This window comes from Mixophyes fleayi, chromosome 5 (genome assembly GCF_038048845.1).
Source record: "Mixophyes fleayi isolate aMixFle1 chromosome 5, aMixFle1.hap1, whole genome shotgun sequence".
Classification (NCBI taxonomy): Eukaryota; Metazoa; Chordata; class Amphibia; order Anura; family Limnodynastidae; genus Mixophyes; species Mixophyes fleayi.
In genome coordinates this window covers 62,669,303-62,697,237 of record NC_134406.1, presented here as the reverse complement: position 1 = coordinate 62,697,237, position 27,935 = coordinate 62,669,303, and the positions used below count along the sequence as shown (strand labels likewise).

At 37.6% G+C, this 27,935-nt stretch overlaps 1 protein-coding gene across 2 annotated transcripts; it reads right to left on the bottom strand.

The window, feature by feature from the left end:
- Positions 1 to 212: 212 nt before the first annotated feature.
- Positions 213 to 27,935, bottom strand: GALNT15 (polypeptide N-acetylgalactosaminyltransferase 15). 2 transcript variants are annotated; one of them, XM_075212305.1, is made up of 10 exons: positions 26,971 to 27,935; positions 24,882 to 25,048; positions 16,610 to 16,814; positions 12,866 to 13,033; positions 11,683 to 11,800; positions 10,379 to 10,573; positions 8,849 to 8,980; positions 7,817 to 7,912; positions 6,586 to 6,714; positions 213 to 2,997 (listed from the first exon to the last, which is right to left on the bottom strand). In XM_075212305.1, the coding sequence occupies exons 1-10, from the start codon at positions 27,444 to 27,446 to the stop codon at positions 2,863 to 2,865; spliced, it is 1,821 nt and encodes a 606-aa protein (XP_075068406.1). In that variant the 5' UTR covers positions 27,447 to 27,935; the 3' UTR covers positions 213 to 2,862. The 2 variants fall into 2 exon arrangements, with proteins under 2 accessions (XP_075068406.1, XP_075068407.1); XM_075212306.1 differs by lacking the exon at positions 11,683 to 11,800 and having other exon boundaries at positions 12,895 to 13,033.

The window sequence follows — 27,935 nt, the reverse complement described above, 5'->3', positions numbered from 1 at the left end:
TCATACACCCATAGGCTATGTGTGCAGCACTGACAAAACAGCAACACTGGAACTCAGGTGGAAAAGTTTCAATGTGCGGCCCCTTAGTCTTCACTAAGAGGAAAAAACAGCTCAGTTAAACTTTAGCATTTAAGAGCTGTTTTCTTTTAAATACCACCCGCAAATAAGTTCATCCCAGGTAAGTTTACTGTGATAAATTACACAAACATCAACAACAAAACATATTTATTTAATTAGGCCTCTTACTCTATAGAGATGGGTATAGTTTAACTAAAAATAGTCATTGATGTGACAAGAACTGACATGAAATCATACAGCAAGACACAACTGGAGCTCAATTAAATCTAAACATTGATCCTGTGTTCTAATTGACATTGGTTTAAAAAGTTTGAATAATCTTAAAGCTTAAAAGTCTTCTAGTTAAAGATGGATGTCTAATATATTCCATTGGTTGGCAAGCTTTGTTTGGTGACAGGCTCTGTTTTTATGGCTTGTCTTAGCATTTCCAATTGTAATTGTGCCAAAACATTGGGTTTGTGTGTTTATGTACTGTACTATTGCCCCGGTGCCATGGTTTTGGTTAGTTACAAGTAACAATTTCTTGCAATGACCATTTACATTTACAGTGAACACAATTAATTGGCTTGAATTAAAAGGCTGTATTCTGTTTAATGCACAGTGACTGCCAGGCTAATAACTCAAAGAAAAGCAACTAAAATGTTGAGACAGTAGATCGTATGGAAACTAACGCAATGTATTTTTTTTTGTAATGTCAAAGTAGCAAATGAGGCTGGTTAGTACTATGGATACTACTTTTTAAAGAATAATTTTATAATTCTGCTTCATTATGTTTTTTTTTTCTCTAATTTTGCAAATATAACCTCTAGCCTCTCTATAACGATTTGCTATATACACTCTGTACATTCCAGCTTCTGCCATATTCGGTGGGCCAGTCAATGGAGTCTTCTGTCTATGGTAAGCCTTCGTCGCTGCTCATGTTGCCGACATCGTTAGCTTTGAACTGCTAATTCTGAAACCAATTCCCGTTACCCTGTTCAGAAGTAATGTTCAGGTTTGTGTTTACTGATCTGCAGGAGTGGTAAGTGCAATAAACTCTATATAGAGCTGTATATAGCAATTGGTTACTAACAGCATATAGGTTTGCATTTGCATAATAGACTTTAGTTTTATTTTGCACATTTAACAATTAAAAAAAGTCTACATATATGAAATTTTCATCTAGCATTGCCCAGAGATAAAAAAAATAAAATGCACTTTAATATTTCTTTATTGTATTTATTAGCTCACTAATCACTTCATTATAGAAATTCGTATTTACATGACAATGTGTTCAATCAATTAACATCATTCACACCAGTAAATAGGATTTTGCCAAACGTAATGCTGTACATATGTTCAGGGTGTACAATTATGGCTACCCAAACACAGTGGAGCTGATGCAGAGCGGAACATATGCCAGTTTGTGTAACTTGTCTTGCATACAATTACTCTGCACATGCCCAGAGAGTGGGCACATGTATATACCCCTATACAGACTTGCGCAATTCTGGCACTTATGCCTGCTGGCGCCTGGGTAGGTGGGACAGGTGAGGCAAGGGACTCTAACATTGGCCGAGTACAGTAAAGACATGTTTATGCAAATGGCTTATGCAGACCTGCTGAAACATGCATATACACCTGATAGGAGGCGTATCTTTTGCCCCTGCAAGAGGGCATGTACAAATACTCTTTGATGATCATGATGGCGTATTGTAAACCAGGCGCATATGCTGCTGATACAGAGCGGACGCATCTTGCAATGTGTGTGGCTCTACATATGGGTAGAAATTATCACTGTCTGATTGCTTCATTTGCCTTGTTTTGATAGACATATGACACTTCTTAATCAGATGTTTGATGGGAATATTCAGTCTTTCAGACAGTTTCAGCTAGTGAGATACAATTCAGAGGTGCAAGTCTGTCAACACACATTGGTTTACATATATACACACACCACATAATTAAATATATACATTAGATTTATATACAGACAGAAGTACTGGTAAGTTAGTGTTAGCACAAATTTCAGCGCATTTTTTTCTTTTTTGTTTGTCTAAAAGGAATTCTATTTACATTTAATTATAATACAATTTACATAGTATTCTCATTCTGTTAAAATTTGTGAATCTGAAAATGTTTCAGTTTCAAACAGTCACAATATATTTACAACCTCCTCTATTTAAATACAAGAACAGCTTTATTGTCATTTTAAGAAAGATGGACCATATATCATAAATAGGAAGCTTATTACTATTGTTTCAGCGTATTGCTGCATGATATTTGTCCAAGAATCGTCCATGTATATTACCCAGAACCAATGTGTTTTGTTCACCAAAAACTTACATTAGGGGTATATTTACTGAACTGCGGGTTTGAAAAAGTGGAGATGTTGCCTATAGCAACCAATCAGATACTAGCTGTCATTTTGTAGAATGTACTAAATAAATGATAACTATAATGTGACTGGTTGCTATAGGCAACATCTCCACTTTTTCAAACCCGCAGTTCAGTAAATATAGCCCTAGGAGTAATACTGTACAAAATGATGACCCTTCATGTCGTTGTAGCCATACTCAAGCCTATTTGTGATGAAGTATTTTTCTTCACATAAGTATATATACCATAAGACAACCAATATAAAGTTATGTCACAATGTCTAATCATGTCATAACATTTATGTTGGATGCTACATGATGCTAATGTAGATCCCAACAATTTACTTTCTGGAAACTAATAAATATCACTAGTCTTCAAATCAAATAATTGATGCTGTTTGAGAAGCATACTGCCTGTGAGACTACCTCACATTGGTATCATTTTCCACATCTGGCTTCTTTGACCATTATTACATGGTTTTAAAAACAAAAATGTGTTTCCGTTCTGAATGGTCCCTGGCTCCAAGCACTTGCCTGTAGAGAGATGTACAATCAGGCCAGCCTGCAACACAGAAAGTCAAATATAACATGAATTATTTATTTGAATGCTGTACGATGAAATATGTAATCAAAGCACTAGATTTCCAACATATTTTTACTTTCATCTGCATCGCCACATATATTGTATTCCACAGTGCATATACTGTATATATAATCAGGGCCGGATTAACCCGAGGTCTAACTGGGCTGCAGCCCAGGGCCCTCAGGCATCCAGGGGGCCCTTGACAGTGCTCAGCAGCATTAATGATCGGTGGGGGAGCCCCTGGCCGATCAATGCTGCTGAGCACTTTAACTGTAGTCCTTCCGTGGCGCTCAGTGATCTCCTTACTGAGGAGATCTTGTGAGTCTCACTCTCACGTGATCTCCTCAGTAAGGAGCTTACAGCGCGCTGCGGAAAGACTACAGTGACAGGACAACAGAAATAGGTAAGCTCTTGGGGTGGGGGGCAGCGGGTGGCTCACAGGGAGGCGGCTCACAGGGGGGCCTCACGGGGGAATGGGGACCCCATTAGCCCAGGGGCCTCCATTCCTTTAATGGGGACCCTGTATATTATCCAAGGGCATACATTTGGGATTATTAGACTGAATAAGTGTTGAATAGGTGAAAGGCTTTAATCTATTGGTAGCGTCTTGCCTATTAAATGAACATATGTTACTGTATGTGGTTGCTATGGAAACAGGCACCAGTAGTAATATGTAAAGACATATTATCGACAGATGAAATCTGCAGCAGTAAATGTTATTTCATTTTAATCAAATCAAGGTTGTGAGATCTTTCAGTTATTATACAGAACTGAAAATACAATTTCAGTGAAGAGATCTGTATAAAATAAGATCCCTAGTAATGGACAGGGCTGTGTAAGCTATCATTTCACATGAACTTTGTATGTAATGTGTTAAATAATAGGCTACACAAAGTACATCAATTGTCTGAGATCATACTCCTAAAACTTTAAAGTGTAACGGCTTGTAAACCACTTTTATTGGGTTTATACATTGAACTTTTAAGGGTTTACGAGTCTATAAAACTCTCACCATTACATTTAAGTTCAGAACTGTGTAAATCTGCAATTCCATTCAAAATATGCAGAATTTTTTAACCGCAATGTGAACAATTTCAAGATTCCAATACCCAGAACCAGCACTCCAAATACATTCTACAGTAATTAAAATACTGTAATGAAACAAGCACAGGTAATGATGACAACATAAAAAAAATATTTTTACATTTTACATATAGATGTTACCCAATATTTAATATTTCTTAAAGTGATTTCTTTTTTTTTCTTGTTTAAACACTCCTGGGTTATATTTACTAAACTGCGCATTTGAAAAAGTGGTGATGTTGTTGATAGCAACCAATCAGATTCTAGCTGTCATTCTGTAGAATGTACTAAATGAATGATAACTAGAATCTGTTGGTTGCTATAGGCAACATCTCCACTTTTTCAAACCTACAGTTTGGTAAATATACCTCCTGGACTGGCCAATGTAGATCAATGTTTGCATTTTGACTTTTCAGATAATGAACAGTATACTAATTTTTTTTCAAAACTTAAATAGATCTTGTACAGCTAGTTTGATTTCTGAGAGATATTCTGGTAAAAAAATATTGTTTGGTAAAGTAAATTCAGAATTCAGAATATTTGTATCAGTGGTCAAAGTAGAAGATGTATCCTCTGTGTTAGTGCTTATATGAACCAGTGATATAAACTATATACCTATGTAGGTGTTATATATAATGACTGTACTGCCTAGTGTAATTATGTGTAATACATAATCTAAATATAGAGGTTAATGCTGATATGTTCTTGGCTCCAGTTAAATTTGGAATTGTAGACTAAAGATACCAATGTCGTGTACTGGCATTACATGTTCTCAGCTCATACAGGCCATCCCTTGCTTTATTTTTGAAATTAAATAAAGTATAATAGCTATAGGATCCTATTTCTACTATTTTTGTGAATACATTGTGAACTAAAAATATTGAACTCTTGTAGAATAATCTTTCCATGTGTATAGTAGTATCCAGCCTTTCCTCCTTCCCTGGGATTGTGTACTCTGCATGGTTTCCTCTTTCTGGTTACTCCACTAGTCACTACAAAGTTAACTTCTCTTTCATTTGTTCAGTAACCCTGGATGGGAGCCCCACTTATGTAGTAAAGAAAGTAAGCAGTGTCTACTGAAACTGAGAAGTGGCGTTCATCTGCTATCTAAGGTTCCAAATAGCAGTTCCCAGTAATGCTAAGAGCCTCTCCATCCCTCTATTCCCCTGTTTTTTTGTAGATGAAGGGGGGAATCCAATTGACTGCGTTTTTTTTTCTTCCCGTCAAGTAAAAAAAAAAAAAATGCCAGCGTGGCTTTTGACCCGCTGGCGCGACCGTTTTTAGCTACTGCTGCATAAAAAATTGTGCAATTCAATTCTAAAACAGGCTAGCCAGCGGCCGCGCATTAATCATTGGTGCTTGCGAATTTTTTGGGGAGTGAAGGGGAGGGTTTAACGCGGTCATCTATAATAAAAAAAAATACATTGGCATACATTTGTATTGCATTACACAACCTTTCTATTTTATAATATCTACATACAGTACTTTTTTTTACTATATTTTTTATTTTACTTTTTTTACTATACAATTACCTTGACAAAACACATTAGTACTAATACACATTAGTACATATATATTAGTACATAAACATACATAAATATTTTAATTGGTGATTAGTGTGTCTATTATTTTTATGAATAGTTTTTCTTAACATGCTTTTTGTAAAAGAAAATCACCTTTTTCCTGTTAAGCATTACTGATAAACATAATTTATCTTTTTTTCTTACATTATTACATGATTTCAAATAGTTTTCTTATGTTTTAAATTTTTTGCACAGTCATGAGAGGTGCGAGATAAAACTGGAGATTTGACAGTTTACCCCACCGCGTTAAAAAACAATTGAATAGCTTTTAACGCTTTTCCCTCCCTCCCTCCCTAGACTTTCAATGGATCTTCTACTTGTCTGCGATAGGACCGTTTGTGCAAAAAAAACGCTGCGTTAAAAATGTTACTGAATATCCGGTAAAGTTAACCCGCTCTAAAATGAGTGAAAACCGCATTAAAATGACTTAGCGCGGTATAAAAAAACCTGCGGTCAATTGAAATCCCACCGAAGAGTCTAAGGGCTAGATTTACTAAGCTGCGGGTTTGAAAAAGTGGGGATGTTGCCTATAGCAACCAATCAGATTCTAGCTTTCATTTATTTAGTACCTTCTACAAAATGATAGCTAGAATCTGATTGGTTGCTATAGGCAACATCCCCACTTTTTCAAACCCGCAGCTTAGTAAATCTAGCCCTAAATAAAGGACAAAAAGTGTATAATCATGAATTACTGTAATATGATAACTTGTGTGCACTAAGGAACAAAACAAGAAATTACAGTAACTGAGAAACAATAAACACTTGAAAACCGGTCTTGACTGTATACTATAATACCTGCATGTAGCTGTAAGAACACAATGTTGTAGATCTATTAAATGCTGTTCAATATAAGAGAACAAAATATACAAATTACTAAAATTACTGTTTGGCATTTGCATACCCCACTAAAATCCCATGTGGACACGTCATTGAGAGTACAGTTTCTGAGCACTATCTGTTCATATCCTGCATCAAGACATAGGGAATCTGTTGCTCTTAATCGAATCTTCTTATTGTGATACACAAATTGCTGCAAAGTAAAACATATATGTTAATAAATATATGTGTATACTGAGTCATACATTCTTACACCACAGATTTTCAAAAAGCCAAAGGTGGGCACTAAACATTAGTAGCAAACATGCAGAAAGGTAACATAAAATAAACACAAAAATAAGTGTCTAAGGCTCAAAGGGAATATTTAATTATATTGAATTTAACAGTAGATGAAATAAAGCTTCCACAGAAGATCTACTAGATTGAAGTCCATATTACCAAGAATCATACATTCTGATCAGGTGGGATGTGTCCCTGGCCGTGAGGAGAGGGATAATACTACTAAAGTTCTTGATCTTATACACTTGGCATCCGGTTCTTCCACCCAGTCTATATTGCTGTCTATTCTGTCAAACACCGAAAAAGGCAATTGAAAGATTAGACTGGACATTTCTGAGAGGTGTACTAACCCATTTGAGCCAGTATTTAACTTGTGTGCAAAATAATAAACTAATTTGCACCCCTTGCATTGTAACATGGTTTTGTCCAGAAAACTTTAGTAAGAAAACTTGCCTATGTTCCTTAATGAATCAGGCCCTTTATGTTTAAATCAGTGGTCAAGTGGATTGGTATTCGGTGGTATGGCATACCGCCACTTCTGTTAATGCCTTCATTATACAACTAAGCTTCCATTCATTTAAATTTTTCATACCACCACTTCTAAATTTCCACTTCAAACACTGATTTAACTCATAAATAAAAAAACAGATTTCTTTGATGATGAGAATTGGACTCTTCACAGTTAACAACATGGAAGCATTTATCTGGTAGAGTGGCACTGACTGGTTGCCTTAAGATAATCTATATGCACTTGGTCATTGAGGGCATGCAGGGGTGACCTGTAAAAATAAGTGCATCAGTGCATATATGATTCAATGCCCCATGTATATTCAAGTCTTCTTAAATGAGAAACAGAGACAGTGAATGAATGCAACACATAGAGCACTAAGTACTATGCCATGATCATCCCACGGAATGTGGGCAGTGGGCCATCAGAAAAATTGTGACTTTGAAGTGCCAGGACCAATCTTTCACTTCAGCTGGCTTGTCAATAAATAAACATGGTTTACTTGTACCTGATTCATTTGATCACTACAATTGGAAAGCTCAACCAGATGAATTCTTCTCTTATATGTACACTGTACACAGTTTCCAACACCTGAATTAAAAAACTGTAAAAAAAGAAAAGGGATATACTGTTATAGTGTTATAAGTAGAGCAGTTCCTCGTAGTGTAATAATTATTATTATTATTATTATTATTATTATTATTATTACAAGTCTTTATTTATATCGTGCATTTCTTCCAATAGAGCTCAAAGCACTTCACATTATTGGCATGTCATCTTGGGCATGCTCAGCTGCTATTCTATGGAATCATTCACATCAGTCCTTGCCCCATTGGCACTTACAGTCTAAATTCCCTATCACACTCTTTAATTAGCTGATCAGTATGTTTTTGGACTGTTTGAGAGGATACCAGAGCCAGAGTACCCGGAGTACATATGAAGAATATGCAAATTCTACACAAATAGGGTCATGGTAGGAATTGAACTATTGACCCCAGCACTGTAAGGCAGCAATGCTAACCACTGTGTATCATGGTGGCCATAGTATCATGAAAAATAATATATTGCCACGATTGTACCATAACTACCTACTCCTGGAATGGGAAATGGATTTTGATGAGACTTCCTGGACTTCCAAGTTAACAGTTAATTCTCCTGAAATGCACTTACTTGCGTGTAAGGTGGGCAGGGATGTAGTGCAATAACTCATACTGTGTCTCCAAGCCCCACCCACCTCAGTGAACGTGATGATAAAATTTGTGTCATCATGTGCCTTGCCCCACCCATTTGATGACGTGACTGGCGTCTCTAAGTCAAAGCCACCTCTTTTCATACCTCGCCTCCACATTTCCCATAAGCGATATATGAAAAATAGGCAATTATGATTTGTACCCTTGATTTATTTTAGAAGAGCTTTATATTTTTTTTAAACCATGTTTTAGCATAATGTCCATTTTGAATAGATCAATTTAATGATGCTTATTATAACAATAAAGATTTTTAACTTAGTATTATACATAAAAAATAAAATATGTGTTACTTGTCCTGATGACTCAAGGGCTGAAAACGAAGAGAAGATGTCAGGATAAATATTGGCTAAAAACCACTGGAATCCTTTGCAACCAAGTGTAAGCCGCAGTTGCTCACGTTCCTTAACATCAGTCGTCTCAATCTAAGAGAAAAAAAAATTAAATAAAGTTGTATATTTGGATAGTGTCACAAGGTGGAAGAACAAATGAAAACACTGTTCAAATTGTACTATAACTAATAAAATAAATAATTAAGGATATTAAGAAAAAATAAGATGGCAACTGGGAAACATTATGTACAATGCCAACATATTTATATATATATATATATATATATATATATATATATATATATATATATATATATATATATATATATATTATATATATTGTATGTATGTATGTTATATTGTAACAAATAGAAAAAATAGAGGGAGAAGATCGTAATGAATCAGAAGAGTCCTTAATGTGTCTATTGCCATTAATGGAGTAAGTGTAACATGTCACCAAGTATTTAACTCATGTTAAACAGGATTTACAAATGCTGGATTGCAATCGAAGTCTGATATGGATCTGAACTCCAGCTTCCAGGCCTCACTGCACTTGAGATTCCCTGGTGAAAAAATTATCTTTAGTTCAATATTAAAATCATGTATCAATCTCACTGAACACCAATGGGCTGATTCTGAGTTGGACGTATAAGCATTAAAAAAATAAGCTCTGAAAAGTTGCATGTAAAATTAGCATTTACACCCATATACTGAAGTGTAGACATCTCTAGCGTTGCACCAGTAGCGTGTGCACCAGGTTTTCGTCAGACATACATACACCCAGATACACCTACACACAACCAGGTCATAAGCACAAAACAGTTTGTTAACATTTGTTTTATTAGCAAAATATACATTCACTATTAGGTGTGATTTAAATAAAAGAAAGTTCTATAATAACGTCGATATAATATTCCTTCTTGCAAACGATTGAAAGTAGCAAAAAAACATATGCATGTTCAACGAAAAAAGCACCTATCTGTTTCAAAGGTGCATTCACATTCAGCCAATCAAAAACGGTTAGCTTGTGCTTGTTTCCTTCATCATCATCAGAGTGTTTTAACACCAGCCCTCAGACACCCGCAATTAATATGGCTATTGACAGGAGTATATGTGTCTCTGTGTAGGTCTGCCTTAGTTTGCAATGCCTTACGTTACTCGTTCTACAAACTACTGGCAGTATCTGTAGTCAGAGTGCTTAATATAGTGGAGAGGCAATAGTGGTCAGGGAGGCCATAGCAGAAAGACCCAGTTTCTAAGTAGAACAGGCATACGCACTAATGACCATGCCAGAGAAAACCAAAATGGTGCCCCCCATTCACAACACCATCAGTGATGCCAGAGGAAATTCCCAGCGCTGCCTGAACAAGCAGTGAGTGCACGCTAGACCCCGATTAGCATATCGAAGACTCTGGCGCGTAATAATAACATCTTATATTACATTTTTCATGACAAGCTAGTTGAAATAAAATATGCATGCTGTTTTCTCACCAGGTTACTTAGTAACTCCTTTCCGCTGTTATGGTAGAAAATGTTCTTGTATGAGTCCATCCATACCTCTGCTATTCGAATTTTGTTTTTCAGAATAGCATCATTTTGAAGTGTACTGTATGTTGTTTGATTATGAAACATGTGACCAACTCGTGAACATGGAACAATTTCTACTGATCCACCACAGAGCCAAATCTGTAAAGGAAATACATAACAAAAACACACTACTTATTTACCATATGCAATAAGACTACAAATCTGTATACTTTTTATTTAAGTGTTTTATAAATGTACATTTATGTGATTTTTAGTTTAGAGGTGGTTATGTTGTTGAGAACTTTCTAGGTGAAGGTGAGGAATTTGTAGTTGAGGGTATGTAGTATACCTGCAGGGTATGGGGAGCCAGTGTAGGGAGTGACAGAGTGTTGAGGCAGGTATGAAATAGTGAAAGAAGATTAGTTTTGGTTTAGCATTTAGGAAGGATTGAAGTGGGAATAGCTAGGTGGAGAAGGTTGCAACAGTCAAGGCAAGAGAATATGAGAGAATGGACATGAATTTAATTGCATCTAAAGTGAGAAAGGGGTGAGGTCGGGCAATGTTGCAAAGATGGAGGTGACAGGACTGTGAAAGAGATTGGATGTGAGGAGTGAAGGAGAGGGTAAAGTTGAGGATGGCACCAAGACAGCAGACTTGACGGACAGGGAAGAGTGTGGTAATGTCATTAATGGTGATTGATATTGGAGGGGGGGCGTGGTAGTGCTGGTTGGGGGTAATATAATGATTTCTGTTTTTGACATATTAAGTTTTAGGTAGCGGTGGGACATCCATGTGGAGATGGCAGAGAAATAGCTGGATGTGTGGAACACTTTAAAAGGAGAGAGGTTAGGAAGAAGGGGACAAGTTGTGCTTGGTGTTAGAAGCAGCTGTGTCAAGGTCTGAGGCAAGTGAATTATAAAAGCAGATGGTTAGATCAGGGCACGACTAGGTGCGAATGGGAGAGTGAAGAACTTTCAGAGAAGACAAGGCCAGAATAGGATCAAGAGCAATTAGGTGGTGCTGGGTGCACAGGGATTTAGGAACCAGGGATGTAGAGGGCAAGGCAAGGCTGAAGGAAAGGAGGATGTGGTTGGTGAAAATAGACTTGGTGGAGAAGATGAGGCCAAATGAGTGTCTAGCAAAATGTGTGGGGGGGGGGGGGGGGGGGTGGAGTCTCCTTGACTCCAAAGAAGGAAGTAAGTGATTTGATTTTGACTTCATGTTGTGTTTAGATTCTGTACTTGTTAAATAATTTTTTTTTAACTTACCCGAATAGAAAGTTCAATGTTTTCGACCCCTGAATAGTTCATGCCTGTATCAAATGCTCCAATGTTTTGGAAGTAGTGACGATTGACAGCTATTACACATCCAGGTATTGCTGGGGTTCTATATGTTCAGATTAAATACTTTATCACAAATAAATTCACAATCTGTTTTACATTAGTCTGCTAGCGCATGTAAGTCATAGAGAATGGATTTAATTGACATTAAAGGGGTTATTCTCTTTTGCAATATTCTTCTTAATCAATCATGGTACCTACTTGAAACACACACTGCAAGCCATCCTTAGCACTTCAATAGAGCTAAACGAGACCTCCATCGCCAAACTCTGTAGCAAGAGCTATTCCACTGATTCAGGTAAAAGAAGGATACCACTATTTTGTATACGTGGGGGGCAGATGTAATTCATTTTTAACAATCCATTTAGGAAGTTTACACTAGTTTATTGCAGTTTTGTTTTGCATTATGTTTGTTTAGAAAAATATGGCACAAACATTACAAGGTATAGGCTGGGTGCGGACTTATTGTAGAACCATACAAATTACAGCACAGTGATTACAGTTCCAACATTATGAAAGGTGAATTGTATGAATTACTTTACACTTCTCATTCTAATTTTCTTTTAACAGAAAATTGTTACTTCCCTTTATCATGAACTTGGTTCATAAAAACCTGTTTAAGTGATTCATGATCAAACTTGATGTGAAATGTGAAAGACTTTCACGTGGGCAGACCGCAAGGTGCGGAACCTAACCCTTTTCCTGCCATTCCTCCTGTGGCTGGTTTGATTCCTGCACCACTAATAGTCACCTCTGCAGCAAGTATCTCCTGTGGGTGATGGTTACTATTGTCCTTGGCCAAGTGTTATAGAGTGACCAGCAGAGGAATATCTCCAATCATGTAAGGATATACAATGAATATAATATAAAAAGCTTACACACCCTTATTGAATTTGCAGATAAATCAAGGGAGACCTTTTTCCACCTTTATTGTGACCTTATAACCAACAAAATTCACATGAAAGAAAAATGGACAATTTTTAGGAAAAATAAGTGAAAATAAAAAGCCTCAAATTCCCTGGTGTGCACTCACAGTGATACAGGAGAACTTACATGTACCCCTATGTGAGTGAGCTAACCACTTATTCCTAGCTGAGTTGGTAAACGTTACCTGAATGGAATGATGGGGGATTGGCGTACCTTCTCTTCCCTCTCTGGCAGAGTAACCCAGTGAAAATCAAGTTTCCAGTCAAACACTCCTTGTCTCAATTCAGCAGTGTGGTAATAGTCAAATGTTCTCCAGTCGATTACATCTAAAACAGGGGAAACTATTCGATTTCTAAAGGAAAAAAGGACAATATTGTATTCTTGTTGATAAAAATCGAGTGTTTCATTGATCAGCTTGCTTTCTGTAATCAAGGAAACATGCTAAAGGTTTGTGAGGAAAGTAGAACAGGGGAATTTGTGCCCAAAAGAGGGTGTGTCCCTAAAGGAGGAACAGTTAGCCCGTGATCCATTCCTGTTCCCAGCTGGACAGTTGTCAGAGAAATAATTGGTTTCCCTCATCCTCAATGACCAGGTTTATTTTAACATTTTGGTGATGTGATTCACATGGAATAATTTAGTTCTTCGTATACACAAGTGAATTTTGTATTGATCCTTTTCTTAACTAATATAGTTTCCTTTTGGTAGAAGAGTGGAATAAATATATTTTTCTTTAAAGTGCATTATATTGGGAAAATACGGAATTAGACCTACTCCAAATATTTATCCAAAAATGTAATCAGCTAGTTCTCCTGAGTATAAAGATACTAAATATATGGCCTGAAACTGCTATAGGGTCCAGTGATAAAGGTCTGCATTTATTTTAGCACATTGGTACTATGTATTTGTATGGAATCCTTCAGAAGAAAGAATTGTGGAATAGGGACAGGGTTGGGAGGACAAATGTTGAGGTGCTGGTACCATTTGGTTAATTTTGGGGTAACCATTCTGTTTGACACTCATGAATTTTGCAAATACCAGTGGTTTTAACAAGTTGGGGAGGTTGTAGGGATAAAAATATTTTTTCTTTATTTTTAATTGGCTAACATTTTACAAGGTTATACTTGATATAATAGTATTAGTGTTAGGTAAGATCAGATCAGGTCCCTGCAAACATTTTCACCAGAACCAGAAGATCTAGGAGGTTCAGTTTATAGAAATGGGGAAGGACAGTCATGGTCATTAAGACTTCTACAAAGACTAGGGTGTATATTTACTAAACTGCGGGTTTCAAAAATTGGAAATCAGACTCTAGCTGTCATTTTGTAGCATGTACTAAATAAATGATAGCTAGAATTTGATTGGTTGCTATAGGCAACATCTCCACTTTTTCAATCCTACAGTTTAGTAAAGATACCCCCAGATCTTCTGACATGTCTTCACCTTTTATTGTCTCTCTTCATTCCAATCTGAACACACTATGGTTAGCTGCACAAAATGCCAGTTACTAATGGATGCTTTAATATTGATGGCTGGTAATGCTTCTGCTTTATACTAGCAACATATACTTTCTGCAACTTTCAGCAACAATTATTATTCTGCTACTTTCAAATGAATCCTCACACCCAAGGGAATTCCAGTGATGTCACTGCCTAGCAACCCCTTAGTACTGTATGCAGAAGTGCTCAGGCATGCCCACATTTTGAATAGCGCTCAGTTTCAGTCCTGTGTTCGGTTGAGAGGGCAAAAACTGAATCAACTGATTCTTGCCTGCTCCTTGGGCCCTTTGTCTAACAGCATGGAAACTTTAATGTGCAGTCACCATTACCACCTGCTGAATTTGTACATCTCCTTACAGGAATAGGGTTGCCATGACTACATAGAAAGGCAGTGGCCAGTCAGAACTGTAATTCTAAGAAGTCAATTATACCACAGAAATATATCAACCCTTGTTTTTTTTTCTATGTAGGGGAGTTATATATTAAAATCCCTGTGGTAATAAAATTATATGAGTATTAATAGTCAATAAGGAGTTCTGTGACCATGTAAAATCACAAGACTGTAGGTGTGTAGATGTAGACTTTTATACAAGTCAAAGAAGCTGTAAGTGACTTTTAATAGAGCTTAGAATTTACAGTAGGGGGTGCGCTATTCCTTATAATACACCCCCCCCCCCGATATTCATGCCATTGAATATCGGAGGTGGGGCTTAAACATGTTATGAAGCCCCACCCCCGCTATTCAATGCCGTGAATTTTGGCATTTTATAGTTGGGGTGGAGCTATGGTGACACAAATACGTCACCACGCCCCCTCCTACTCATGTCACATGACCTGTCCTCCCGAAGGACAGAGTCCGCAGGTAGGCAAGTATGTATTATTTACAGGAATTTATACGTACGTTAGCATTAATTGCATATTATAGCCTACATTATTTATGTAAATAAGTTTCCATTTTGACCTATAAGAAATTAAAGTCACAGACAGACGTTTTTGAGGGTTAGTGAGAATGGAGCAATACAGAGTTAAAAAAAATTATCTGTCTGCAAAAATCTGCACAGCTCACACAGGCGAACAACAGTGGTTGTCTGCCAATCGGATTTCTGGCATGGTCAAGGGCCGAAGCATGTGCAAGGAAGCCATGTTAAGCCATGGAAGCAGATGGAATGGCATCTTGGGGCCATCTTTCCCCCCCAATTTTGCTATGGGGCCTGACAACTGATAGTTACACCCTGAGTACTGCCTCTGCTGTGTGATATAGCATTCAAAAGTTATCAGTACATTAATAAAACACTTTTATAGCTTGCTGTTGAAGACGCCATGCAATATACATACGGTACTTTGTTGGAAGTGTAACATGTGCATACTTTGAATATGAAAATAATATTTTAAAGTGAAGTTGGAACCCATGTTGAAGTTTTAGCGCATGCCCCACCACTTAAAATCCTTTGGACCTCGAGCATTTTGTCCCACTGAACCTAGATTTGGGAGCTCTCAATCCTGCATATATGGGACACCACCGTGAGAAATTCAATATCAGACTCAATTCTAATCTTTTCACATAGGCATTCTGTGGCTATTGCCATACTTCCTGGTTTGTTATTGCTTTTACACTGCAAAACTCTTAAAAACCAATGTCACTAAAGTGCTAAATACTGTACGTATCAATAGTTAAATATATTTTAGAAAATAAAAATGTCAGTTCAGAGGCGGAACTAGCAAGCTGTGGGCCCTGGTGCAGGAAATCGGGGAGGAGGTAATCGGGGCCCAAAGCTCCATACTTCCCCATGCAGCGGGCCCCATTATCTCCATGGGCCCTGGTGCACCGCACCTGCTGCACCAATGGTAGTTCCGCCACTGTGTTAGTTGAACTATTGTTAGTCAGTAAATTGGTATAAAATTGTCAACAAAAACTATTTTCATGGGTTGGCAACTTTGTGGGTCATGTGATTACAATTTTTCTGGATTGGTAAATGTAAAAAAAAAATATTAAGGTATTCCAGAATCCATTAATTATTTTTCACTGCAGTTTGTCATATTCAATTAAAGTGACTATTTTTGGCCTCTAAATAAAGTAAAACATTAATTGTAAATCCTATTGGTTCATTTTTATATTACAGTACATTGTATGAGAACTATATTTAGAAAATGTAATACTAACATCTGTTGTGCAGTGCACATTGTAAGTAACTTTAATGTTAATTACTTTTTGTCTCACATATGAAATATTTGGGGATATCAGGAAGTAAAAGAAATGATCACATGCAGTCTATGTATTTTTTTGTGACAAGTTGCTTAACACTTTGACATTATAATATTATAACGTACATGTTTGCTAATATTCCCTATATTAAATATATAAACCATGTGCAGTGTCATAAGAAAATAACTGTACAGCTGTGAGCAGTGATATGGATAATTGGTCCTCTCACCTGTTATTCATTAATCTGCTCAGTAGTGGTTCCAGCCAGCCAGGATGGCATTCACAGTGTGGGTCCATGAAGACCAGAATCTCCCCTGTTGCTCTGGCTGCCCCAAGCATACGACCTCCAATAACGCCGAGTCTCTTGTTGCTTCTTATTAGCTTTACTCCAGCAATTCTAGAAACATATTCACTTAGTGCTGACTTAAGATGACCTGAATTCAATGCAAGAAATATTAATATAATATGTGATATTGTTCTACCTTACTTTGGTTGTCAACAGAAAGCTGTCTAATTGGGAACTAATAAGTTATCTTCCTTGTTAAGCATTTTCTGTACTAGATGTGGGCTATATTGCTAGTTTAAAAACTCAGCTGCGGCCATAATTCTTAGAAAGTCCATCCCAAATTGTGAGCCACTGACCTTGAATTAGTAAATAAACTGCCCTGTTATCAGTAGTGTTTGTTACAGTATACTTATTACATATTTGTATGTCAAATATTACTTCAACAATTCAGACAGGTCAGTTTCATTCATTTAGATTGTGGTTTTTCTCTTAGCGCATATAATACATTATAGATAGGCCCCCCATGGTTTTACCTGGGCATCAATTCAGAACTGTGTTATGTCACATGAGTGCCCGAAATTATACTTTCATATATGGGAAACTTAATTTCATTCCACATTAGATATACTGTCATCCATAGTTTTTAATAATGGTCAAGGGCAGATTTTATATCTAGTACTATGCTTCTACTGTTACATGCAATTCTCTACTTAATGTTGGGTAGGTGTACTGCCCTATGTCTACATAGAATGTAAGATAATTGTATTATAGCCATTTCCTGAAGGCAAGTCATTGGGAATGTTTAATGTTCTACGTCTGTGTAATTTAATTTTTTCATGATCATGTCCATCGGCCATGTAATGTTGGGTAGATTTAGTGTCATATGTTTGTACACAATGTAATGGAATTGTATTATGATTATTTCTAGTGGTCATTTAATGTTGAATAGGTGTAGCGTATGTCTTTATAGAGTGAAATGGTGACTATGTCAGGATTCCCAATATGGAATCACAGAGAGAGCGTAGTAAACAAAGTGTTTTTTTTTATTAAATACCGGTACAGAGGTTTCAAAATGCAGTATGGTAGGGTATTGCAGAAATAGCAAAAGAAGTCAGTAAGCAACAGATGCTGAATGTGATGGTCTGCAGGACTTTACCACGAAGTAGTGGAGATAACACACAAGGTGCGATGGTCTGCGGAGCAAGGCACTGAAGGTAACACACACAGGATGCGATGATCTGCAGGACTTTACCATGAGGTAGTGGAGACTGCTGGTAACAATCTGCAACAGGTTAGTCCTCTGTAACACTGGATTGATGAAAGCAGGTATTGTTGGTAATACTCTGCAGTAGGATAATGCAGAAACACTAAGTCAGGGGTCACAGGCAGAGGTGGAAACACGGAGGTACGAGCAGACGTCAATTTCAGGAGATCAATCAGGAGAGAAAACAGGAACAGCAACACAGGCAATGGCAACAGATGATCTGGTCAAGACTGCTGGGAAAAGCAGGCTTCTGTAGGCCAGAGGCAGGTGTTAATCATCCTAGAGTAACGAAGCAGTTCTGGCAGGTAAGAGAGCAGCCTGAGTACCACAGTGGCCCCTTTGGTGGAACAGTGGTACTACAGGCAGGATGCATATATATATATATATATATATATATATATACATACAACATAGTTCTTGGCAGACAGGAGCTGCAGGATTAAGATCGTGACAGTACCCCCCACCCTTTAGGGGCGGATTCCAGAAGCCCAAATTACCAGGATCTGTCAAAAAAGTCTGAATCATAATCCAGAATTGGGCATGTAGCAGAAAGGTCCTCTTTAACGTACGGAAAAGGTATAGAAACCTTGCTCAAAGTATGCAGACACCCTGAGGCCCCCATTCTCTTCTTCTTTTTAACTCTCTTCTTATCAGTCTTTTTGAGGGCACAGGGTTGTTCAACTCGAATGGAACAGGAAGGCAACTCCAAGGCTTGGGTAACTAGAGAGAAAGAAGATGGCTTAGGAGAAGCACTGGAGGTAGGATTGGCAAGTGCTGGAGCAAATTCTTGAATCACAACGACTGTAAAACGTAAGTTTGAGAGAATGGGATCTCTGGTTTCAATAAAGAGATTGGCCCATTCTAATGCTCTCCTCTTAAAACTGGCTAACAAGAAGAGTACTTGCTTATATTGGTTGTCCAAAAGATTGGGTACGAAGAGAAAATAAGATAAGCAGAATTTTATAAGTACACTAAATTGTCCTATGTCCCCATCAGAGGTAGGTTGTGGGAATTCAAAAACAAAAGAGTAGTCAGCAGTCTTGGCGACTTCAGATGATGGGGTAACAGGAATGTTGGTAAGGGATTTGGACTGAGAACAAGGGTCCCCAAGTGGGATGGCAGGAGAGGAGTCCTTGACTGGGATGGATGACTTGGAAGGAGGAGGCTCGGACTGGGCAGATGATTTGGAAGGAGGAGGCCCAGACTGGGACGGATCACTTGGAACAGGAGGCCGGGACTGGCCGGACGACTTGGAACGAGAAGGCCGGGACTAGGCTGACGACTTGGAACGAGGAGGCCCGGACTGGGCAGACAACTTGGAACGAGGAGGCCCGGACTGGGCAGACAACTTAGAACAAGGAGGCTCAGACAGGGCAGACGACTTGGAAGGAGGAGGCCCGGACTGGGCACACGACTTGGAAGGAGGAGGCCCGGATTGGGCACACGACTTGGAAGGAGCAGGCCCTGGATGGGCACACGACTTGGAAGGAGGAGGCCCAGACGTTGTAAGTTTGGCAGAAATAGCAAAAGAAGTCAGTAAACAACAGACACAGGATGTGATGATTTGAAAGACTTTACCACGAGGTAGTGGAGACTGCTGGTAACAATCTGCAACAAGTTAGTCCTCAGTAACACTGGAGAGCTGAAAGCAGGTATTGTTGATAATAATCTGCAGCAGGATAATTCAGAAACACTGTAGAGTTGAAAGCAGGTACAGAGTCAGACAATCCGAGTCAGGGGTCACAGGCAGAGGTGGAAACACGGAGGTACGAGCAGACGTCAATTTCAGGAGATCAATCAGGAGAGAAAACAGGAACAGCAACACAGGCAATGGCAACAGATGATCTGGTCAAGACTGCTGGGAAAAGCAGGCTTCTGTAGGCCAGAGGCAGGTGTTAATCATCCTAGAGTAACAAAGCAGTTCTGGCAGGTAAGAGGGCAGCCCGAGTACCACAGTGGCCCTTTTGCTGGAACAGTGGTACTACAGGCAGGATGTGTGTGTGTGTGTGTGTGTGTATATATATATATATATATATATATATATATATATATACCGTATATACCCGTGTATAAGCCGAGTTTTTCAGCACATTTTTGTATGCTGAAAAAGGCCCCCTCGGCTTATACACGGGTGAACTTACCTGGTGTCCCGTCCCTCAGTTGTTAAGTTCCGCAGTGGAACGCATGTGCGTTCCACTGACAGGAAGTCCGGCATTTGGAACGCAAACTTGCGTTCCAAATGCCGAACTTCCTGTTGGTGGAACGCACATGCGTTCCACTGCGGGGGAAGGAAAAGGCTGTAGCCAGAAACTCGGCTGTGGAGCTTTGCTCCCTAGAGACTCTAGGGCGCAGCGCAGTGCCTGCTTGAGATTTACTGTAGCTGTTCCCATCGCTATCTTCCTTTTTCGTGGAACTCTGGAGCATGGAAGGCAGGCAACACCCCCAAGTCCCACGGAATCCAGACTGAACCATAAGGATAGAGGATTTCAGTGGCACACCACATACTGGAGCGATGGCCTTAACGCCACTCAATGCACCCTAAACCCCCTTACACCACCAAGGTAATTGTAACATCTTTCAACCATTTAAACATGTTAAAGCCTTTTCACCACAGTGTATAGGTGCGCTAAATACATTTTGGAAAGTCATAAATTGGTTAACAATCCATTACTTAGACGACAAGCAAACAACACACATGATATAAAAATGCATATAGAGATGTAAATTAAAAACATAATAATGAATAAATCTAAAAAAATTACCAGTAGCTGCTGCATTTCCCACCCTAGGCTTATACTCGAGTCAATAAGTTTTACCATTTTTTTGTGGTAAAATTAGGTACCTCGGCTTATATTCGGGTCGACTTATACTCGAGTATATACGGTATATATATATATATATATATATATATATATATATATATATATATATACAAAAGGTCCAACATAGTTCCTGGCAGACATAGTTCCAGGATGCAGATCGTGACAGATTATATCCAGTTGGATAAATTTAGTGCCCTTTTCTCTATAGAGGGCGATAGAGTTGTAATATGGTCATTGTTATCAAATACTGACAGTTATCAGTAGCAATAACTTTGGAACTGTTGTAAGCTTCTTATATGTAAACTTAATATTTTGTATTTTATTACACTTTAACATAGGAAGGTTCACCTGCAGGCCAATAGTAACTGAGCTGGACCTCTATTGATACAATGCTCGTGTTGGAGAACTTATGACTGCTAGGATGGAGACACCATTTAGAAGCTTACATAGGACTCTCGGTTTAATACCAGCTGTAATTCCGCCATGCTCGACACTAATATAATATTTGAACTTTAACTCAGACAAGTTTTACTTACTATTTGCCTTTATGAAATCCCATACTTTGGTGTGTTTGAACTGCATGAGAATTTTAGAAAAATTGCAGGAAATACTTATTAAATCAAATATTTATTTTAGGAAGAGTATTGTGTCGACATTATTTTTCTCAAAGAAGTTTAAAGGATATTTTTTCTGAATGTAATCCTTGGCCTAGCTGCATTAGTTCATTAAATAAACTAATTTTTCTGATTGGGCTAAGAGAGCACAAGTAAATCTAGTTATGAGGGCCCACGATAGAGGGACAATTACTATATTTTTTACCACACATATTAGTAGCATAAATACACAATAATCTACAATATATACTCTAGTTAGTTACTGATTTTGTGATACCAAAGACAAATAAAAAATTTTTTTCATGCATTTACAGTTGAACAACCAAATTGAGACCCAGTTAGAATATCCATTGGTAACTTTATTGGCCAATCAAAGCTTCGATATACATTATAGTAGAATGTGTCTTATGTTTACCTGATAATCAAAGTTCCGCTATGTTTACATGTAAACTCAGTGCAGACGCTTAAACTACTGATGTCAATAGCGTTCAAATTTCCAGTCACTTGAAAGCTGCTGACGATGAGCAGAACTTTGAATCTCAGGTGTTAGTTGCTCTTTAATAGGCAATGGTTTACATTAAGAGAGTCCACAAAAGGTGGACATACTATATCTATAAACACATTGCTTCTTCTAATAGTAATAAACTTAATATATAAATGTAATATCTTTCACTACACACATAAATACAGCAAAGATACATAGAACATGAGCTTGTACCTCTGCTTAGCAAAATAGATAACGATCCACAAGATCTGCGGATTAGTAAGTGTACACAGTATACAAACATACCCAACCATGTCTGATTCCAGCATGACTTTGTTATCATGAATTCCTTTGTGCAGCATCTGTATACATTTTAAATATGCTTTTTTTTTCTTAAACTTTATTTTAGAATTTAAATTTACTTCCTCCCCTAATGTTATCAATTGGAATTTGTCAAGATCCTATCCCACATACACTAAATTCTCAAATATAGCAAATCTATTTTTCATTGAAAATATTCAAGCATTGTCAACTAAAGTAAAAACAAGAAAATCATGTGCTCATTGGGCCTGATTCATTAAGGAAAGTAAGGCAAAAGAAATTAGTAAGTTTTATCCTGGACAAAACCATGTTACAATGCAAGGGTTGCATATTACTTTATTATTTTGCACATAAGATAAATACTGGCTGTTTTCATGTAGCTTTATTTTTACTCTGAAATTTAAAGTTGATCTACCCCAAATATAAACATGATCCGCATTGTAAATTTATCTCCCCTCCAATGCAACATGGTTTTGCCAAGGTGCAAAGTTACTCGTTTTGTATGCTTTCCTTTCCTTAATGAATCAGGCTCCTTGTCTGTCTGTGCAGAGAGTAGTCAATGAATAGGGTTTCAGAGATGACAGTATCTGAGTATCTCCATCTGGTTTTCTTGTTTTTATTTATGTTTAATGATCAAGGGGGGTACTTTGTTAATTGAACAGCTCTTGCAACATACACAGTAGTTGAGTAGGGTTTAGTTAGATCCTTATATTATTTTCAACCAAAGAGCCAGATGAACATTTTTAGAAAGCCTAGTGGTAATCAGAAAATAAATAATCAGCACTGCTATAACTAACGGTATTGTACCAAGTATAAGATGTAAAAGCCCAATGCTAATAAAGCTATTGACCAGGAACTAACAGAGGCTGTGTTGGATGCAAATAGCAGAGCAACACCGATTTTCAACTGTAAGTGTTTATTCATCCATGCTCATGTCAAAATTTCAATGCACAGCCAACCTTTAATTGTACACAGGTGGACTCCAATCAATTAATTCTATGACCTCTGAAGACAACTGATTGCACTAGGATTTATTTGTATCTTAGTGGAAAGACTAAATACTTGTCCAATTAAGTAAATAGTGTACCCATAAGTGCCTGTTTTTAGTTGTAATTAATTAGGAAAAAGTTTTAGAGTTGTTTTTTTATTTGACATTACAGAGTATTTTGGACAGATTAGTGGTAAAAATTGTCAAATAAATCCCTTTTGATTTGGTTATGAAAAAAACTGTGAACAATGCCAAAGGGGGTGAATACTTTTTATAGACCCGGTACATAATACAGGATAGACAATATACACCAGACTTAAACTTAAATTAAAGGTGCACATTCATTTAGATATAACCAATGTGTTAGTATATATCTACCAGCTTTAGCAGTAGATGTGACACAATCTTATGTACAATACTCCAATCAGACTGCAAATTATCCTATAATTAAGCAGGCAGGGGCCACTTCTCTATTCTCTAAGTAAATTAATCACTTACCGGTGACCTGTCAGTAAAGGTAACAGCAATAGCTAGTGCTATTAGTTTCAAGGACTCCAGCTGCATTCCCTATATGCTACCAGAATATGAAGGGGGGACACAAAATGTAAAGGAAAGACAGAAGCACAGTCATTGCAGCTGAATTGTCCATTGTATTTGTGTGTATATGATGTGTGTAGTGTGTAGGACAGGCCTGGCCAACCTGTGGCTCTCCAGATGTTGTGAAACTACAAGCCCCAACATGCTTTGCCAGTAGATAGCCAGGTGATAGCTGTCAGGGCATGCTGGGACTTGTAGTTTTACAACACCTGGATAGCCACAGATCAGATCAGGCTGGGTGTAGCATTACCATGGTAAATGACTGGATGACAATGAAATTACGTGAGAATTTTAGATTTTATTATGGTAATCCTATGACATTTTTATATGGGTGTTGGGCTTATATTTTGCATTGGGGTCCATGGGTCTTTAATGTCACTGTTGCATTTATATATATATATATATATATATATATATATATATATATATATTCTCCTTTTAAATCCATAAATTGTAGTACAGCTATCACTACCAACAACGAACATATCATATAGCTAGGTATGATAGTCTGGTATAACAAATTCTATATTCACCCAAAACCGTTCTGAATCATGCCTTACTATTATAATAGCGAACTTTTAAATGAACAGATTGTTAATGAGTTACTCTATTGACTCCAAAGTCAAGGAATGAGGTTAATATATATATATATATATCAAAATAGCATCATAGAGCCAGACATTTTTAATTAGTTGTAGTCAAGAGCATTAAAGTGCACCCAAAGCCTAGAAACATGGGAGGCAGACAGTTTGTGGGCTAGATCAAGTTATGAGAATTCAGTCATCAAGGGAGTGGTTAAATAAAACGGTGTCATAGTGGAATTTAAGTTCCGGCAATATATAAACACAGTACAATGCAAAAGCCACAGTTGGTGTAAACATTTTTTTCTGATTACAACGTATTACCCCATGTAGACAGTGGGATACATGAAACAACCTTGTCTAGTAAAACTTGTGGTAATTTTCAGTAATAGTATTTGTGAGGAGAATTCACAGAAAACCTCTGCAAATAAAGAGGTTGGTAATCACTGGTTTGAGATGTTCCTGGTGTCATTTCCTCATCATCTAAAATAATAATTACAGGGTAAAAGTTGTTGTTTAAGCCTAGTTGCAACATAGAGTTTACCTTGGTGACTTAGATCATCGACAAGGATAATTTCCTTCAGGATCTTTTTCGGAGAATTGTCTAGTACACTGTGCACAGTTCTCAGGAGTGTAGACCATGCTTCATTGTGGAATGAGATAATAACACTGGTTGTAGGAAAATTCTCATTATAAATTTGCTGGAGACATCTGTAACGAGCAGAAAACGTATAACTTTACTTTGCTCTTTATTACTAGTTTGTTTTTTTACCTCTTTAAAGTATATGCTTAGATTTTTTTGTTCTTTTTTTCTGTGACTTTATCTAATTTCAATAGATATATTTTATGACTAAAAATCTTTTTTGACAGCTAATCCTAACACTGTTCTCTTCTCTCTGCTGATATATTATATATGGATACTGTCAGAACACACACTGTACTAAATATATTGAAATATTTCCCAGAAATAGAATAGTCTACAAATGTTAAAAGAGTATCACTGAAATAAAAAGTTTAGAAACAAAACAGATCAGGGGTGATATAGATGCCATTAATATGAATCTTGATTTCTGGTATGATAAAAATGATAAATATTACTCTCACCAAAACATGCCTCTTTTGCCTGCAATGAGGGCATTCCCTATCTCAGCTCAAAATCGCTTAAAAACAGTTGTTATTTATCCTACATTTACATCCACAGACACAACTTGCACATCACATCCCACATCAAGTACAGCAGATGTTTACTCTCTAATTAATGCAATAGGCACCAAGTTAAAGAAAGTTAAAGTGTCTAAATCAGCATTATAATATAGCATAAATTATTTAAAAACAGCTGTTCAACTGTAAAAGCCAAGCAAGTTGTTTTTGTATTATTTAAACCATATTATGACTATAGGTCTCACTTTGAACCGCAAAATCTGTGTACCCAAAACACTTTTTTTATAATTTACACACGCAAACGCGTCTGTCCGCCAAGGCCATTTAAAGGTGCAGGCCCACTTGATGGTAAATTCAATCTACCCTAGTTCTACAGGTTGGTGGATGCTCCGTGTGCATGGTGACAACAGTAAAAACAAATAGATAAATTAAGTAATTAGTCAATCTACTACCATTTTAGGGCCAGTCACTTCATTCATTTAAATATCTCATTTTTTTTCTAAAATACTGTTCAGTTTAGTTTCATTTATGTCTTAAATTAGCCATGAGGGTAAGGTGACATCCCCTTTATTAGGTGTTACTTCTGTCTATTTGAAGTTTTTAGTAGGGTGGTTACCCACTGACTTGAGTAACCAGTGTTTGCACCCGTGGTTGGGGTGGGGGATTCTGTGGAGGACACTGAACTGACCCTCTCTGTTTCCACACAAAAGTACAACTGGAAGTGCAAAATGTGCCCAAATATAAATATAGGGACAAGACCAAAACTCCAGGTCCACAGAAATAGTGGATAATTCAAGTCATTTGCTGGGGAATGAGGGGTGAGAATGTGCACTCTCCTGTACATGCATCCCCCCATCCCTCAATCTCTTTTAAATAATCCTATCCCACAAAATAACATTTTGTTTTTATAGTTCAGTGCAGACGTAGGCATACATGTGCACCTATTGCACACTTAGACGCCCCAGATCCTACTAACTCCACCCATAGGACAGTGCTGACATCTGCATATTGACTTGCAAATCCGGACACATCCATGGAAAATTGGGTGTGATTGCACCAAAGTAGGTGTTTCTTATCACAAAAGTGTATGTGGTCTGTGTTTTTACACTTTTGCTGTTTGTAAATGAAACTAATTTTGCAAGGGTAAGGCATGCAGTCTGACAGCTCACATTACTTCTAATAAACACACATTTGGTGATATATTATAGATGTATATCTACATACATAAGTGAAAATAAATAATAAAAAGTGGCGTACGTTCTCTCTAACAGCATACATGCTTATATAGGAGATATGGAACTTTGCTGCACTACTACTGTTTATACCAAGGACTAAACAACCTGTTGCTCTCCATAGCTGTTATGGAACTTGTCTTGGTATTGAGCCTTATAGCTCCGCAGCAGCTGGAGCACCACAGGTTGGCTGCCTCTGGATAATAATCTTAGCCCCATGGCAATCTTTCCAGTACTCACAGTGCATGTCGACCCTCAGGTATTGCCCTGTGTAAAGGAATTTTCTGGCTTCCAGCCTCATTAAACCAATGTGTCTTCATTGGCTGCTCAGTGTGCCCAATCTGGGTAACTATATTATCTTCACTTTTCCTCTTGGACTGCTTCACTATCCTGTACATGTTTCTCCTGACCTTGTCAAGGCGTCTTCTGTGTCCAGACATCCCAATGGCAATCAGTTCCTCATCCCTGAGAGAAGACAGCGGTGACAAGATTTCCACCTTATACTGATTTGTTTCTTCAGCCTGGTCCATTAATGAGCCCACACCTGCCTGGTCTTGCTCACCAGCGTGATGCTGATGAAGGTAGATGGCGTTGTCCTCACTCTGGACTTCTGGATCTAGCATAGCCACCATGACCAGCAGCAACACTAATGCCAGCATTAGCACCAGTATTTGCAGCTGGCACAGCAGTGATCTGCACCTCTTCCTCAACAACATGTTTCTCGTTGCATAGTAAAGCACACACCGTCATGGTATTTGCAATTATCTTCATTCCAGATCAGTTTCCCTGACATGTATTTTCCCACACAGGTCCGTCTTTCTTCTTTGCATTCCACTTGCACACTCCTTCTGTGTATATTTTCTTTTCTTTTTTTTCCCCTCTAAACCAACCAGGACTCTTCAGATAAATTCCTTCCAGTCAATGTAAGAAATATATAGAATCAACAAACAAGTAACAGTAATCCCAGAGGTTTCTTTCGGGTAAAAGGTCTTCAATGAAATTTCACATGGTAGCTAAAATAAAATATATAATTTGCTTGAAATATCATCTCTTAATAGAGAGCATTTATATTCTGTAATATTGGTGCAGTGTTATCATTTTATCCCAGCTGCTCGCAGGGAAACTAGCCCAGATGTGTGATCCCTGCTCTGTTGTGATACTGCGCTGAGATCTGATGAACAGATGTAAATAGGCAGCCACTGCCT

Bases quoted from the DNA above. Each gene is read 5' to 3' on its own strand.
- GALNT15 (XM_075212305.1), bottom strand. From the start codon at position 27,446: ATGTTGTTGAGGAAGAGGTGCAGATCACTGCTGTGCCAGCTGCAAATA. The intron at 10,574-11,682 runs GTAAGTTAAAAA...TTTCCTTTACAG, and splicing joins ACATTGAACTTTCTATTCGG to ATTTGGCTCTGTGGTGGATC. The intron at 8,981-10,378 runs GTGAGAAAACAG...TTTTTCTCTTAG, and splicing joins AGGAGTTACTAAGTAACCTG to ATTGAGACGACTGATGTTAA.